At 39.7% G+C, this 17,857-nt stretch overlaps 1 protein-coding gene across 1 annotated transcript in view; it reads left to right on the top strand.

Moving 5' to 3' along the window:
- Positions 1 to 17,857, top strand: part of ZNF280D (zinc finger protein 280D) — an 85,716-nt gene that overhangs the window by 58,653 nt on the left and 9,206 nt on the right. Inside the window, exons 15-19 of the mRNA XM_066592554.1 lie at positions 2,208 to 2,348; positions 5,497 to 5,559; positions 6,914 to 7,032; positions 7,170 to 7,209; positions 15,743 to 15,788. Of these exons, the coding sequence (XP_066448651.1) occupies positions 2,208 to 2,348; positions 5,497 to 5,559; positions 6,914 to 7,032; positions 7,170 to 7,209; positions 15,743 to 15,788 (409 nt within the window). The remainder of the gene's footprint in view (positions 1 to 2,207; positions 2,349 to 5,496; positions 5,560 to 6,913; positions 7,033 to 7,169; positions 7,210 to 15,742; positions 15,789 to 17,857) is intronic.

A 17,857-nucleotide genomic window follows, 5' to 3' on the forward strand; every position in this document is an offset into this window, starting at 1 on the left:
AAAACAAATGTTCTGTTATGCATCTCAGAAACGTTTCTAGCAGCAGTGATATCAATACAAACTTAACTGAGAAATAGAATGATGATCCCTAGTATGTGTAGTTTCCATTCCATGTACTTAACTAGTTGGTCTGGTCTCCATCATGTAACGTAATTGAATTTCCAGATTATCAGCTACAGATTTGTAATTTGTTTATTTGGAACTACCTCTAAAAATGGTCAAGACTGATACTGTGAAGTCCTGGAAGAGAAAAAAGTTTGGAAGGAATTAAAATAAGGATAGAAAAAATGCAGTCTCAGATTAAATACGATCATATTTGCTGGCTCAGTGTGTAATTCTACAGACAGCACATGGCCCCATTATAGTCTATGAGGCTTTACACGTGGACAGTTTTTCACATGGATCGGTGGTCTACGTGAAAAGCTCATTGCATATCCTATTTCTGTCCAGTTCACAGATGAGAAAGAGGACATGCCAATACATGTTAATGTGCCGTGTCCGTATATATTGGACAGCATATGTTCTGGTATCTATGTGCTGACCTACGCAAATTGCACCTGTGTCTCTTAAGCACAACTCACAGTTACACTAAGTGTGCACCAGGCCTTAGTTGGTGCACACACCATATTTTAGACTACATACCAGGGTTACATCTGAATCCTGACAAAACAGAATGTAAAATGAATCAAAGAGTTTGATTGCTTAGAAGAAGACCAATGGGACGACAGCGTGGTCAACTGGATTATTCTCTTCAGCAGAAGTGCTAGAAAGAAACATCTACTCAAATGAAGACCTTATTGGTACATTTCAGCGATAAGGTTCTCTGGTTTTGTCAAGTTCTTTGCGAATTTCATTTTCAGGGATTACTGCATAACCATGGAATGGAACCCTGGGACCTAGTCTAAAACATGCTGTGAATGCATCCTTATGTGACTTCAATGTCTAGTGTGTCAGAATTTCAACTGGCAGTGAGTAGTGGAGACCGCTCTCTCAGCACATTAAAGCATCAGCCAAATTTAAGGATAGTTTGGACAGGAGAACAGGGGTTACTTGGGAGAAAAGAAGAGTGGCGACAGTATTAGCAGAGCTGCAACTGCAAATCTATGCAGCTGGCCTCACTGACATGAGGATGTGACTAGTCATTTTTAAATGTACTGTAATGCATACAGCTACTTTCATAATCCTATGGAAGAATACATACATCTCCCTTTTTCAGCTAGAACACTAGTTCTTTTTCTTTATCCTCTGTTTATTTTAATACAGAAAAACTAAAAACTCAGAGTTCTGTTTTCGTAGGAGTAGACCCATATCATTAAGTGTTAGTATATCGCTAGAATATGCGATTACTTTATGATCAGTGATGGTTTGACCTGTGGGACCCTGGCTGATTCTGAAAATAAAGGGGCTACAGGACTGATTAAGTGCTGTGGCCCCTTCACTGTTTTTCAAGTGAATAGGGCCAACTGCACTTCCTTGCACAGTAGGGGTTGGAAGACATTGCAGTGATTATTTTGATTTAGCAGTCACACGCTTAATTACGTGTTTGAATGTTTACAACTAAGTCTACTTTTACGTGGGCCAATAGCCGCCCTAGTAATCACTGGGGTGCCTGTCATTTTGTGTAAACATGGAACCTGATAGCACAAACGATCGAGTTGGAGTTTTGGGTTTTTAGCTCACCTGAAAACTAAGTGACTGTTGACCTGTTTAATCATTTGAGGAGCAAGGGACATATTTGTCCCACAGTTTTAAACTGTTTCAAATTCGATTGATTCAATTACAGTCCTGAAAGGGTTAAACATGTAGCCGTTCATTGAACGACTGTCTGTTTACTCTGAATGAGGGGGGCGGCTGAAACAGATCACTGGCATGCTTCATTTCTATTCATTGAAGGATTGAGTGAAAGCACAGGGGCGATAGTTATCCCATGTAAAGGTACCCTAAGGTTCCCATTGAAGACCAACCGTGAATTTATTGCATTTACATGTAATGACTGTAAGAAAGCCAAAGAAAATTTTGCTTAGAGACACAACAGAGAATAACAAGTAAATGCATTATGGTGTCTTATAACATTGCTTGTGTAAATGAGGGTTATTAAAGGCCCTTACACTACGTTTATGCATTTTTCAGAGAGAACAGATTGTATATTGTCGTGTTCAGTTAATATTTAAATAATTGCATTCCTTTTATATTTTTGTCCTGACCAGGGTTATCCCAGGAATACATAAATGCATTGAGTGTCACCGTCAAGTGGTAGATTTTGAAGGTCATTTTCACATGTATGTGCACTGCAGCAAATGCAAGTTCAGTACCAACTGTAAAAAAGCCTATACAAACCATGTACTGAGGTAAGTGACCAGTATTTCTGAAGTAAATTGAGAGTGTGTTCACAAGTAGCAGATTTGGTCTGGATTTTCCACAGTAGAAAGATCCACACCGAAATCTGTATCAAAATGCGCACCACTTCAATTGAAGGTGTTAAATATGGTGTGGATTCATGTCAAAATCCCCACCAAATGGTGCAGTTTTTTCCACTGTGGTAGATTTGCACCAGATCTGCTGTGTGTGAACATACCCTTAAAGACATAATAATGCAGAGGAAATTAATGGAGTTCTCTGGGCTAAATTTTTATTCAACTAGTATTCCCCATGCCAAAACATAATAAAATAACCTATACTCACCTCTCTCAGATCTCCCCGCGTGCCGTATTGGCAGCTCCAGGTCTTCCATCTGACAGTGTGTTTGCAGACTGCAGCAGCATGTTTCTGGGACCTCACAGGCTGCTGCAGCCATTCACAGACCTCAGCGATCAAACATTGAGTTTTTTGATTGGCTGCAGCACCCTGTGATGTTCCAAACACATTCTGTCTGCAGCCTGTCAAAACCAACCCAGCACAGAGGACAGAGAAGTAGTGGGGGACATGTGTGGAGCCAGAAGAGGTAAGCCTTTTACTTAGGTCCTCCCACACCTTTCAACAAATTTGGTAACAAAATAATGACATTGCTGGCAGTCAAAGGCAGCAGTTTTGGCATCATCCCATGAAAAGTCGACAGTGTGCAAGTCCTCTATTAATGTATGTCACCAGGTGATCTTTTACCTGCCCTGTCGACGCTTTCCATTTTTTGGTTTCCGTAAGATAGCGATTCTTGCCACTCTTGACTTATGGAACCGTAGAAATGTCCAATGGAGTCAGCATTCGATGACTCGGGAGTGAAGTGGCTGTGTACCAGAGCAGCGGTAAATTTCTTAATTTGTAACCTGATCATGGTAAGTCACCTTGAGCAGGTAACAAAAGCATTGTCATTGGAAAATATTAAGTCGCTGGTTGATATGTGTGGTATCTTCCCTTTTCTTGTCTATCTCTTTTCACAAATGCCTGGGATGTCCATCTTATACCAGTTAAATTCATAAAGTAGCTGGGCTAATCAACTGCTTTGAAATAATATTTAAACATACTTTGTCCCAAAATGTCGCTTGGCTGTACTCTACTACCGATAAGCACCACAAAAAGATATAAGGGGGAATAGGGGTGCAACCAGATTTGAGGTAAACACAGTATATAATAAAGAAAATAGGCTCACATAAACAAAACGTTGGACGACCCAGAATTCCACAAATAGCAAATTTTTATTGGACAAAAAAAAGACCATCAGACAGAATAAAAACATTTACAAAAAAACATATAACCAACCAGACATAGACAATAAAATGTCAGGTCACTGCAGGTGCAACCAAAATTAAGGCAAAAGGTATAAAATATAGCCACCATAAATATAATGCACACCCACACACAATAAAGTACCCATACTTAATATAGTAAGGAAGACCTGATCAATACTGATAAATCTGAGTGATGGTAAAACCTGTCTTGTGATACATCTGGAAAAGCCACTCTCGTGTCAACTATTGAGGCTTCATTAGGGAAGTAGTAGACATGATCCTAATAAACAAATATATACTTGTTTGCCTAACAAATGAATCGGAGTGGGAAAAATCACTTGTAGTTTTGTCATGGAGGCAGCATAAGTGTGCATGCCCAGATGGAAATAAGCATAAACGGAATAGAAAAATGGCTACTTAAAAATAGCATCGGTTGCAAGAAATGCGCACACGCAATATCCACAGTCGCAGAATGCATCAAATTATATAGATACCCATAAATAGAGTACAGGGAGTAAGTGGTCAACATAATGCATCCCAAACTGAGTACAAAAAAGGTAATATTCATATAATGCAGACGAAGAGGGAACCAGCAAATGGTGGTTTGGCGACTTTTATCTGCCACAATCATTAAATGGTGCTCTTCACCTCTCCTTGATCATGTTTGATTTGCTTCTCTTGTCATTTCCATAGCAAGTTTTTTACAGGGTGGGGTGTCGGCCGCCTGTCTCATCCAAGCTTGGCACTAGCAATGATGGACTTGGAAAGCTGAGTATAGCAAATCTTGTTAAGTTTTGGTACGGGGAACACTAAATAATAAACAAAATTAAGTCTGACAACCCTTTTAAATGTTAATTTCATTTAGAATACATATGTATTTGTACACTTAACATAAGTACACTGCAGTAGAATGTATATATGAGACATTGTCTTGCAGGATAATAGATTGGATAATAAGCATCATTTACCTTCTGGGTTTGTGGTTTTCATTTCACCTATAAGTTAGGGCTCATGACCACAGGCGAGTTTGAACTCTGGGATCTGCGTGGGGCACCCACGCGGATGATCCGGAGTTCAAGCCGCCCAAAGATAATCATGGACGCCCGCAGCTTAATTAAAGCATGTGGGTTTGTTTTCTGGACCTTCCGGTCCGGAAAACAAACCGCAGCGTGCTCCGTTTTGCCGCGGATCCCGCAGGGACGGCTTCCATTGAGGTCAATGGAAGCCGTCCGATCTGCTGCACACCCGGAACTGTCATTTCAGGTGTGCTACGGGTCCCGCGGGAAAGCAGGAGATTTTTTTTTTTTTTTTTAAATCTCCACATGCCGACGTGTCCGCCCACATGCACAGAGGAGATGACGGACGACTCGCACGCATCCAGACTTGTAGGTAATGTCCTCATGCCACAGGCAGGGTGGGCTTCCCGCAGCGGGGCTTCCGCCCACGGAACCCAACCTTCCCGTGGACATGAGGCCTAAGTATAATTAACAAGTGATGGCCAATGAAAGAGCATCATTTTGAAGATGTATATATCACCTAGATCCAGTGGAAGTGACAATAGTATAATGTTAGTCAATAGTGCATTGTAGAAAATGTCAGTCCCCATATCTAGGGCATATGTATAATAAGCAGTGAAATTTACAAGTATAAGTGCACATATATGGAGCATATAAATCCCAAATCACTTAGATCTATAAAAGTTGTAAAATATGCACACAAAATGCCTGCATGAGATACATTTGCAGGTGGCGTCTCAGCCACAATACACTTCTCACCCTTGCTTTTTCCGGGAATCAAAATTTTAAACAACTAATCTTGTGTTCTTTTCATGCAGGTACCATAGCAAGAATTCCAGCAAACGTTCCAAGGCTTCTAAGAAGGGCCCCAATGACAAAAGGTATGCTAGCTGTTGGAAGATAAATGCTCTTAGTACAGTTCTGATTTATTTGTAAGATAGCGTTATTTTAAGACCCTTAGACCGGGTTAACACAGGGTGGAAATCTCGCAGCGCAGCTACACCGAAAAGCTGTGGGATTTCCGCGGGAGAGCTGCAGCTTCAAAACCCGCGGCATATCGCCTGGGTTTTGGAGCGGTTTGGACGCTGGCAGTCCGTTGCGGCTTTCTCTCTGCATAGAGAGAGGTGAGGTCGCAACACAAAAAAAAAAGAAATTCCTCGCCGTATCGACGGTTCCGCCCAGCTTTGCTGCGACGGATTGGCCGCCCTGTGTGGACGAGATTTTTGCAAAATCTCGTCCACATGGCTGGCTAATTCCGGGATTAGGAGCCACGGGCAGATTTGGCTAATCAATTCATTGTTTCTCTCCATAAAGTGAATGTCCACTTTTATTTTATAGGAGAGGAACAAAGGTCCAGACCTATAAAAATTAATTGTTGAAAGTATTTTCCGACACACATCTAGCACGTACCTACAATAGAGGTAATAAAAGTTAAATTGCTGGGGGCCCCACCAGTCACTAGTATGCGGACCCAAGAGCCCCCTTCTTACTTCACAGTGGTCAAGAATGTACACTACTGCTCATTACAACTGTATGGGAAATATGGAAGGAGCAAAGTGAGAGGACCAATGGACTTGGGTCACTCGTACTAATAAGTGAAAGGTCCTAGCAGTAAGGCCCCCAGCAATCTAACATTTATCACCTGTCCTGTGGGTAGAGGTTAAAGGGGTTTTCCGTGGGAATACTATTGATGACCTATCCTCCGGATAGGTCATCAATAGTTGATTGGCCGGGTTTGCTACTCGGGACCCCGATGATTAGCTGTGCGGGCGCAAGCTGTCAGAGCTGCAATAACAGAGGTCAGAGCGGAGATCTCTGCTCCGGGCTCTGTGTTGATTTCAATGAGAGCTGCGCCTGCACATACGAGTGCCGGCCACAACATGGTAGGTCGGCGTGGAATCTTCTGCACTGACCTTTGTTCTTCTGGCACTGACAGTTTGCGCCTTCACAGCTAAACGGTCGGGCTCTGAGCGGCGGACCCCAGCCAATTAACTATTGATGACGTATCCTGAGGATAGGTCATTAATAGTATTTCCACAGAAAACCCATTTAAATGTAGGGAAAATCAAACACTACAAATTTTTGAAACAAACAATATGAATAATACTGGAATAAAGATACATTTTAAGATCTGTTTTTGATACTGGAGTTCTAAATATATCATCTGTCTTTTATAATATACATAATATGTTTTTTCAGAAGTTTTAATAACTAGCCATATTTTTGCTTCATTAGGCGTGTAACTGTGGTGTGCCTGAACTGTGACTTCATGACTGACGTTTCTGGTTTAGATGATATGGCCAAACATTTGAGTGAATATCACACTCATTCATGCCAAGTGGTGACAGAACATGGTAAGAATAGAATTTCTTATGTGTTCCTTGTTTAATTTGTAGCCTTTTTTTCATCCATCACTATTAATTTAATCGTTGGTATTGTAAATAGTGGCATTTTTTTAAAGTGAATTCATTTTTTTTTCTTTTGATCTCAGTTCCCATATTTTGCTCAACTCATGAAGGAGACATGTCTATGTAAGTTAGACTTTTACTTACTGCCCTTAAACTACTATAACATTAGTGTTTGGCTAATAGGTATAGAGTATAGTTTTGTTTAGCATAGTGTTTAATTTGTTTTAAATAACATGCTAAGAACTGTTTTCCTTATGTCATATACATTAAAGTCTTTGAAATATATAGATATATTAAGGAGGATATCCCACAATTTACTTTTACTTTATCCACAGGATAGGTGAAAATGTCTAATCGCTGGGGGCCCAACTGCTGGGACCTCTACCAATCACTAGTTTTGTCAGCTGCACAGACTCCCAATGGAGCAGCATCATGCATACTCAACCGCTGCTGCATTCAAACTCCTCCTCTCAACACTCCTGCAATGAGGATGGACAGGGGAGTTTTGAGGTTCCCCCCCCCCCCCCTGTTCCAGTGATTTGGTGGTGGCGATCATACATTTATCACCTATCCAGTAGCTAAGTGACGAATGTAATTTTTGGAACCCCCCCCTTCCTGAATATTATAAAATATTAACCTATCATTTTATGCTAAAATAGTGATAAATTATGCTAAAATGTGCCATTAGTAAAAGCTATCATAGGGTTCTATAAAAGTACTTACTTCTCCATTACTTATGGACCTAAGAAGGAAAATTAGATCACAGAACTGCTCTTTGAGAGAGTATAATGACTTACTGTACATTAGTATTAGTGAAAACCCGTAGTTTACTTTTTAACACAACAAGGACAATGCAAATCCTTGCAGAGACTGTATTGGTGTTTTCTCTGGAGTAGGATCACAGCCTCTGCCCACATCGTAGCAGTTCTCCATAAATATGAAATTATCATCATATTTTATTTCCTGTTTATGTCTCCTTTGTTGAGTTTCTTAGTCATCTATCAGATGTAAAAAGATGATTATTTGAGGGTTTGCTTTTGCATACAGTAGTTCTCTTTATAGATTTTTACTATTGATTACCTGGTGATACTTTCTAAACGTGAAACCGGATTTTCAAGAGTGTGCAGGTGAGAACCAACCCAGTTACGTTTACTTGTAGTGTAGCTGAGCTGTCACAGTTTGTGTCCTAGAGCAAAAAGCAGGCACAGGCAAAGATGGCATCATGGGGAGGGGGGTTGGAATTGGAAAACAAGAAAGAAAAACGAGGAATTCAGTTTGGCAGACTTTAGCATCCACATTTTGCCTGCACAGACTCCCTTCTTTAAACTTACAGTGCAAGGAGTTACCACTGAAGAACTTAATGGAAGGATAAAAGAAGAAATACGCTAAGTCATGAAACTGTCGCTTTTCAGCTTGCTGCCTTTTTACTGAAAAAGAAAACATCTTATGGGTGCATTCACACGTCACCGAAATGCTTGGATTTGTTGCAGAATTTTCGCAGCAAAACCGCAGATTAGAATTACAGTACAGTCGCAACAGAAAAACAGCAGCCTTTTTTTTATCTCTACATGTGAAGAGAATATACTTTAAGCCTTTCCAATCCAATTTGTATCCTGGTTTTCCTAGGGGCTTACTCTTTTTCTGCCATTATACAATGGCACTATCTGCTGTCTAAAGCCAGTACTGCATGAGGTGACACATTGGATAGGCTCCGACAGCAGAGAGGCTGGCAATATACAGTAAGAGAACCCAGACGGACGTCTTGCAACATCGGAGCTGCACAGCCTTAAATCATAATGTCTTAAGATGTCAGATGGTGGATTGGAAAGGGTTAACCCCATTCACTTTAATAGTAAATGTTGGCACTGCAGTTTTCCCACAGTGTTTCCACTGTGAAAAAACTGCAGTATTTCTGCAATGTGTGAGCGCACCCTAAAATAGTCTCAAGCTTTGATAGCAGTATCACTTTAAATACAGGAAAATTCCTGAGGAAAACTTGCTTGTCTGCCAGAGATTTAAGACTGGGATGGAGGTTTACCTTCCAGCAGGACAATGACTGTAAACATACTGCTAGAGCAGTTGGATTGGAAACATTTCAATGTCTTGGAATGGCCTAATTACAGTCCAGACCTCAATCCAAATGAGGCTCTGTGGCACGACTTGAACACTGCTGTACGGTAATGCAACCCCTCTAACGTGAAGAAGTTGAAGCAGTTTTGCCTGAAAGAATAGACAAAAATCCCAGTTTCTAGATGTGTTAAGCTAAGAGACATAGTAGTATAGTAACATAGTATGGCCAAAAAAAGACATATGTCTATCCAGTTCAACCTATTACCCCTAAAGTTGATCCAGAGGAAGGGGAAAAAACTCTAGAGGTAGAAGCCAATTTTCCCCATTTATGGGAAGAAATTACTTCCTGACTCAAACGACGCTTTATTCCCGAGAGATTTGCATGTGTAATTGCATCAAAAGGTAGCATTTAAACTATTTTTGCACGTTCATGGTGTTTAGGCTCCAAAAATGCATTTTATTTCTGGGTTGTATGTAATACAACAAAACATTTCAGGCGGGTGTTGGCACAGAAATCTATATGAAATCTGGAACGTTTGAAGTTCTGAAATCCAGGTAGTTTAGCTCACAAAGCACAATTGTATCCACTTCTCAGATGAGATTAGGACTTGCTACAGAGGGGTTGTTGCCTCTGCATGTCAATAAGAGTGTTATCGTTCACTGACAGCAATCAAATTAACTTGAGAATGGTGAACAATTGAACCACAAAGTATATTATAAAGTTGTAGAGCTTTTCATTTATACAGTGATTATGCTTTACTTACATAAACATGGTAACTTTTTAACCTAACTAAGCAGATGATAATTATTACTAGAGATGAGCGAACGTACTCGGATAGGCACTACTCGTCCGAGTAATGTGCCTTATCCGAGTACCGCTGTACTCGTGCTGAAAGATTCGGGGCGCTCCGCTGCTGACAGGTGAGTTGCAGCGGGGAGCGGGGCAGAGCGGGCGGGAGAGAAGGAGAGAAAGATCTCCCCTCCGTTCCTCCCCGCTCTCCCCTGCAGCTCCCCGCTCCGCAGCGCGTCCCAAATCTTTCAGCACGAGTACAGCGGTACTCGGATAAGGCACATTACTCGGACGAGTAGTGCTTATCCGAGTACGTTCGCTCATCTCTAATTATTACTTTTGGAAAATACTACATTTGTTATATATAGATGGTTTGTATTGCCTATATATGTCAAGGGGCTTGGTAAAATAGAGCTGTGTACTTTAGACAATAGTGCTTTGATATATTCTGATAATCATATTTAGTGCTATTCGGGTATTTGGAGAAAATAATTGATCAGCTGACATGAATAGATCTCTTAACCCCTTAGTGACCAAGCCTGTTTGCGCCTTAAGGACCAGAGCCAAAATTTGGAAATCTAACATGTGTCACTTTAACATAAAATAACTCCGTAAAAGTTTTGCAAATCCAACTAATTCTGACATTGTTTTGCCACATATTTTACTTTATTTAGGTGATAAATATAGACCGATAGAATTTGTGTATATTTAATAAAAGTGCCAAAATTGAGAAATGTTTGAAAACATTTTCATTTTTTTACATTTTCAGCTGCAATATTTCAAATATGTGCAAACATGCTGTACAAATTTTCGATGAGATATGTATTTCCATCTGTTTACTTTATTCTGGAAACACATTGGAAAAACTTCCTTTTTTAACCATTTAGGAGACATACAAATTTAACATTGATTATTAACATTTTGAGGAACACTTTCTTTTCCTACTGCAAGCCAAGATTGCAAAGGCTCATAGGTATCAGAATGATAGATACCACCACAAATGACCCCATTTAAAAAAAATACACATCTTTTATAAACCGTTTTCTTGTACGGCACACACATAAATGAAGACTTTCACCCCAAAATGGATACCCCTGTCCTGTGTTCAGAAACATACCCATTGTGGCCCTAATCTTCTGTCCGTATGCACAACGGGGCCCAAACTGAAGGAAGTAGCCGGTGGCTTACAGAATAGACATTTTGCTTGAAGGTGATTTAGGCCCCATTGCCCACTTGTAGAGCCCTTGAGCAGCCAACACACTAGAGAACCCCCATAAGTGACCCCGTTTTGAAAACTAGACCCCTTAACGAATTCATCTAGGGGGGGTTACTGTGTATTTTGACCCCACAGTTTTTGAATGAATCTAAGTAAAGCAGAAGAAAAAAATCATGATTTTCATTTTTTTTTATGGTTCAAACGCTTTTTATTTGATCGTACAATCAATCAATAAGAACAGCTTCTTACACAGTCGCATCAAAAAAATTGAAAAATAATTTTTGTTCATATAACATTCACTATATGAGTATCGAATCTTCCTTATATAGAATTATATCCAACATCAACAAAATAGTTTGAGGAGAGCCTCCCTGTGCAGGTATAAAGTATCAGGACATAGAGTAGCAAAAGCCATCAAGTATTCAAGGTAAAGATAGAGAAAAGTGAAAAGGAAAAGAAAGGCTTCTCTGTGTTTGGCAGGTCGGGCTGCCCGCCCTAATTATATAATCTTTTGCTAGTTTCTTACGTGTTTAAGGGTAAATTTCCCCTCTAAGGAGCCAGTCACTAAGTCGACTGGAAGAACGTATTGTTAGCCATATCGCCCAGGTTTTATAATACTTTTGAAATCTGTTGTCGTCTGTAGCTATGGTTTCTTCTAATTGCCTCAGTGTGTCCACAGCTTCCAACCATAGTACTCTGGATGGGGGTGTTATTGGTTTCCATAACCTCGGGATTACCTGTCTTATGGCCAGAATGAAAAATCTTTGCAATCCTTTTCTTGCACCTGAGATGGAACCCGGGAAAATCGACAGAAGGGCCAACTCAGGGGAGAAGGTGATCCCAGCCTGCGTCAGTGCGTTGTAAAGTTTATTTACATCTGTCCATAGACTATGGATCAAAGGGCACGACCACCATATGTGAAGGAAAGTACCCTCCTCTACTAGGCATCTCCAGCATCTATCTGTTTGCTGTGGATATATCTTGGCTAATTTAGATGGAACTCTATACCATTGAGAGATCAATTTGTAGTTTGTTTCCTGACGTTTGTTGGAAATAGATAATTTAAGTGTTAAAGTTAATGCCTTTACCCAATCTCCTTCTGATATTGGGTGCCCCAACTCCCTTTCCCAGCGCAATTTAAACCCCACTTTTTCGGCCTTTGTCTCCTCTGCTAGCAAGATGCGGTATGAGCTAGAGATTTCAGCTTTAGGTGGATCAGCTGCCACACACAACTCCTCAAACCTGGTCAAGGGTTTACTCAGTTGTCCCATTGTGCCCAGGGAGCGGACATAACTACAAATTTGGAGGTACTGAAACCATGCTCCGGCCACTGGTCCCCCAGATCCCAAAATGCTTTGTAGTGTTTTTATGTTCCCATTCTCCAACAAATCTCTGATACGAGGTGTCGTGACTCCCAATTTGGCCAGCAGAGAGCTGTCATCTGTTGGAATTGGTAGCCCGGGATTTCCTGTTAAAGGTGTAAGTTGCCCTGGGAGTGACACTAGACCCTTCTTTTCTGCAAAACCATCCCATATATTCAGAATTTTTGTCATGAGGGGTGATAGGCTCAGTTTCTTCCTATTTTCTCCCCCGGGTATCCAAAACATACCTAGCACCTGCCCTGATGAAAAATCCTGTTCCATGGCCACCCACCTTTTGGTATTCCTATTGTGTAGGAGATCCAGGACACACTTGCAAATCGTTGCTTTATGATATAGATCAAAGTTGGGTAAGCCCGTTCCTCCTGTGTCTTTTGTTCTGGATAGTGTTTTGAATTTTAATCGCGGCTTGGACCCCCCCCCCCAGACAAATTTTGTTATTTCTCTTCTAATAGTAAGCATATACTTCCTAGGGAGCTTAATAGGAATGGTCTGAAACAAATAAAGGAATCTAGGAAGAGAATCCATTTCATTTTTTTTTAATTGTGTGTTTTTAAAAACACTTTTTTTTGTACAGCACATGTATGACTTTCACCCCAAAATGGATTCCCCTGTTTGTCCTGTGTTCAGAAACATACCCATTGTGGCCCTAATCTAATATCCGAATGCACAACGGGGCCCAAACCGAAAGGAGCTTTACATTTCAACTGTTTTTTAACTGTTACGTGATCGCCTTAATCCATTGAATAATGTCGATCTTGTGACCGGAGACCACTCATTATGGCCCTTGGTTATTGCTCCAGGCTCTCGGCTACCTTTAGTAGGATATCTCTCTTATCTCGGCTAGACATGGGAGCCAGGGAGATTTTAAATTTCCTGAGCTGTGAGCCCTTCTGCGCACGCGCCTGACGTATGACGTCTGATGACCAGAACGCTGCAGGATATCGCGGAGGATGAGTGAGTACTCCCCTCATGGATGCAATGCATGAGGGGAGCTGAATCTTTATCTTTTATTTACTTTTATTGCACTTTTATGCGACCATCGGTATCTGGTGGATATTGGCGATTGCGTGACTGGGGAGGGGCTTCAAGCAGCCCTCCGTATCAGCTGTCCTGTCCTCAGCCCACATGGCTTTAATCCCCAGAGCGAGCGTGTTTTTACAGCCCTGGGAATTAAAGCCCACTAAAGCAGGGCGTAAAAAAATCTATGTGGTGATCACTAAGGGGTTAACATGAAATTATTCACATACACTACCAAAGAGGAAATTAAATTGAAAATTTCTAGGTAGTAAAAGTGTCATTTATTACTTAGGACTTGAGTATGTCCTGGATTGGTATAAGTTTGCCAATACTGAACATTTTAGCTAACCTGTTTGATAAAGTTGTTTCTTTAATACTAGCATTTATTAGATTAAAGGGGTTGCACCACAAGCGACTTTTAGCACCTATCCATTGGTCACCACTGAGATCTCAACCAATCCCAAGAATGGGGTGGTCCTTTGACCTCCTTTTCTCCACACTGCAGGCTCCCTACATCTCCCTGCAGTGACTTGAAGATTGAATGGAGTGACAGTTGCACATGCGTGGCACCACTCCATTCATTTCAGTGCAGCTGACATAAGCAGCGCTCGGCTTTATCCGGCAGTCACAATGAAAATGAAGGTTGTGGAACCGCACATGCACGACTTCTCACTCCATTCACTTTTCTCCTCACTGTAGGGAATGCAATGAGTAAGAGAGGGGTCATAGGATCTCCTTTCTCAAAATAATTGAGGGTTTCAGCGGTGAGACCCCCAGCGATCAGACTTCTATCACCTATTCTATAGAAAGGTGTTAAAAGTTGATTGCGGTACAATCCCTTTAGTGTGTATATTCACTATATAAAGCTGCTACTTGCTAGATGATTTTTTTTAAATTTCTGTATGCTTTTATCTTATATATGAGCTAGTAGTAACTTTGTATTTGTGGGTTTTTTTTCACAAATGTAGGCACAAATACGATCATCCCAAATAATCATATCACTTACGGTAATCTTTTTCACTAGGTGAAATGATTACTCAGGCAGAAACGTAACAAAATATTTTGGCCCAGTATGCTAAGTGTCGCAGAAGTGAACATTGTCATGAATTATTTAGGCCATGATAAATAACCTCACAAGACAGGTGTGGGGGCTAGATACAACACAGTTCAGCACATAAAAACTGACTTCTTTGCTGCCACGACTAAAGAACAGTTTGCCAGGTATTTCTAAAAGCAAGAAAGGTCCTTGATAAATGTTAGCAGACTTCTAGAACTGATGACTTTACAGAATACTCATTTCAGGCAATGTTATCGCTTTAACGGTGTATCTTGAATAAATAAATCATTCATAGTGCTGTAAGGTAGGTGAGCAATTATTGGAGATTGCTGAAGTATATGAATAATTAATGCACTGTATATAGTCTATAAAGATTTTCTTTATCAGTGCATGCTTGATGGACAGTGGTTTATTGGTTGCAGAAATAGTTAAGATCTAAGTGGTAATATTATGTAATCATTATTTTTTTTCAGTTTTACCGTGATTTATAATTGGCCCATTTCATGTGCCTTTAAAAGACTAACCTTCCTAACTGGATATTTCAAGCTCTACTTACAATTTTGTTTAACTGCCATGTTAATGTACTTATTTACGTTGTTTTGTCCTTTTAATAAATAGTATTACATGAATTAGATACTTGCTACTCCTATAACCGATTTCCTTAGATTGACCCCCTGTGTAGAGGAGTAAGGCAGAGTGTGTGCACTATAGATATAAGGTGTCACTGCCTTCCTTGCTCTTCATTAATTTTTCTTTACATATCATCTTTGTTATGTATTGTTTAGATACATATGTCACATGTAGTAAAATGCAGTCAATGCATCGAGCTGAAATACAGTAGCTGGTAAACTATTAATGCAAATTGTGTAAATTTAATTTTCTTGACTGGTTTTGCTATTTTTTTTTATGTGAGTATAGCGCACTTCAACCAATTGTGTAAATCATATAAAATAGCTTTGCATGTCTCATATTTCTGGTTGTATTCTTGTATGTATTTTTTTTATTTGCTTCATAAGTGTGCTTTATCAATGCAAGAAGCTGCATGACTAAATACATTTTTAGAATAGGCATAATTTATTATTATAGGGATGTAATTGTATCATTGGGTTCCCTTTTCTTTTTAGATCAAGACTTCAACCTTCAGTAGAGTTGAAGCAAACCAGTGAACAGGTATGAAAACCTTTTCTTTTCTTCTTTAGGCTGGGTTCACACATTGCGCAATTTGCCATATGTCTTGTAATGCTGATATTAGCCGTGCAGCTTTTACAGGTGAATTAAAATATAGTGTGTCCCCCTGCAAAACCATGCGGCACGCTACTACAAAGTGTAAATCCAGACTTATTAAATTTTACGCTCTTGGGAAAAGCCAATTAGACATTTCAGTGCCCTCTGTGTAGTATGTGCTAGTTTTTCAGCAGATACTGCCCATCAAAAATCTATGTAATAAAATCAGTAGGTTAAAGATGACTTAACAAAACTAAATACTGTGTTCTGTTTAAATAATCTGATAAGTATAACTTGCGTATTTAGACACCTTACAATACTGGGCACAATAGAAAGTACTTGATAAACTTGGTTAACCTATTAGATGCCACGGTTAACAGCAATACCACATTTTTAAATATTTTTTACTACTTTTGCAGAATAAAAAGCTTTAATCTATTTCCATAATAAATTGGAGTTTTGTATGGAAAAACATGTTTTGCTTTTATACCTTTTTTTTCACCACCTTTTGGTCCTCAAGGAAACTTGAAGATGTGATCATTTGATCACTAGTATACTACATAATATATGTAGTACAGTGTAGTATACTTTTGACAGCCCCTCCAGAAGACCCTGCTGGCGGCATAGTCTGGTAGGCTGACTTACATTGAAGGCTTTGAGGCCTTTATCAGGCCTTGAGCTGCAATGGGAACTTCACAATTGCATTACGGAGTCATGATGGCTGATAGGGGAAGATTACTGTTGATTGCAGCATGTAATGGATTAAATAGCGGAGATCTCAGGTTTCTCTGCATCCAGCTGTTAGAGCATGAGCCTGGCTGTCAGTAAATAGTAGAGTCCCAGCTCCTATCGGCACAGGACTTCCATGCCAACTATTGTCAGGACTGCCGTGTTTTTACTTGGCCTTAGCCTAAGGCCTCTTAGTTATCTCCATAAAGGGATGTTTCGCTACTCCTAAGAGGCTAAACTGCATCATGCATGACATCAAAAAGAGATGCAAATAGCAGAATATTGTAGTTTTGTTTTTTGTTTTCTTTTTCCATTCTTCCTGAAAAAATAATCACTCAAACAATAAATTATATGTATCCTAAAATAAAGCCAACAAATTTAGCTCAACCTGAAAAAAAAATCCATGTATAGCTTTGTCACTAGAAAAGTTAACAAAAATGGTCGAGGATGTGCGGCGCTACATCATTCATTTTCATTGGGACTGCTATGGATAGCTGAGTGCTTCTACTCTGCTGTTTGTCAACCCCATTGAAATGAATGGAGTGGCACCACACATGTGCAACAGTCACAACATTCAATCTTCATGTTACTGCAGGGAGTTGTAGAGAGCCTGCATTGTGGAGAAGAGGAGATCAAGGGATCTTTTGGGGTCTCAGCGGTGACCAGTGGATAATGATTTTTTATTACCATAGAACATGCTTTTATTTAACAAAGGCACTAAAACCTAGAAAAAACTATTATCAGTTTGGTATCATAATTGTACTAAGTCATGGAATAAAGTTAGTATGTTATTTACACCACACATTACACATGTTGTTAAATAAAAACTCAAAAAACAATTGAAGGAAAGTTTAATCAATAAAGTATATGTACCTCAATACAGTGCCAAACTACAGCTCTCCCTGGTTTTGCATTTATGGCTTTTTTTCTTTTTGCTAAAACACCACTTTGGTGTGTTGACACAACCAGGTTTTTCTGCAGTAAAAAATGCTGCATCCAGATATTAGCTGTAGGGTCAATAGTAAAATATGACTCTGAGGATCGATCATCAATAAAAATTGCTTGGAAAACACCTTTAAAGGCTTCTTTTAAAAAAGTTTTCAATGAATTTATGCAAAACTCTGCTTTATTTCGACTACACCACATGCACGTTTGATATTAGCAGCATGATTTGAGTGATGCTTGTTTTTTATTTGTGAATGTCCATAAAGCATGGAAACTAGTGTAATGTACTTCTTTGTTCAGATATAACATAATATGGTTCTTTCTAAATAATTCTAAAACAT

The sequence above is a fragment of the Eleutherodactylus coqui genome, chromosome 2 (genome assembly GCF_035609145.1).
Source record: "Eleutherodactylus coqui strain aEleCoq1 chromosome 2, aEleCoq1.hap1, whole genome shotgun sequence".
NCBI classification, from domain to species: domain Eukaryota; kingdom Metazoa; phylum Chordata; class Amphibia; order Anura; family Eleutherodactylidae; genus Eleutherodactylus; species Eleutherodactylus coqui.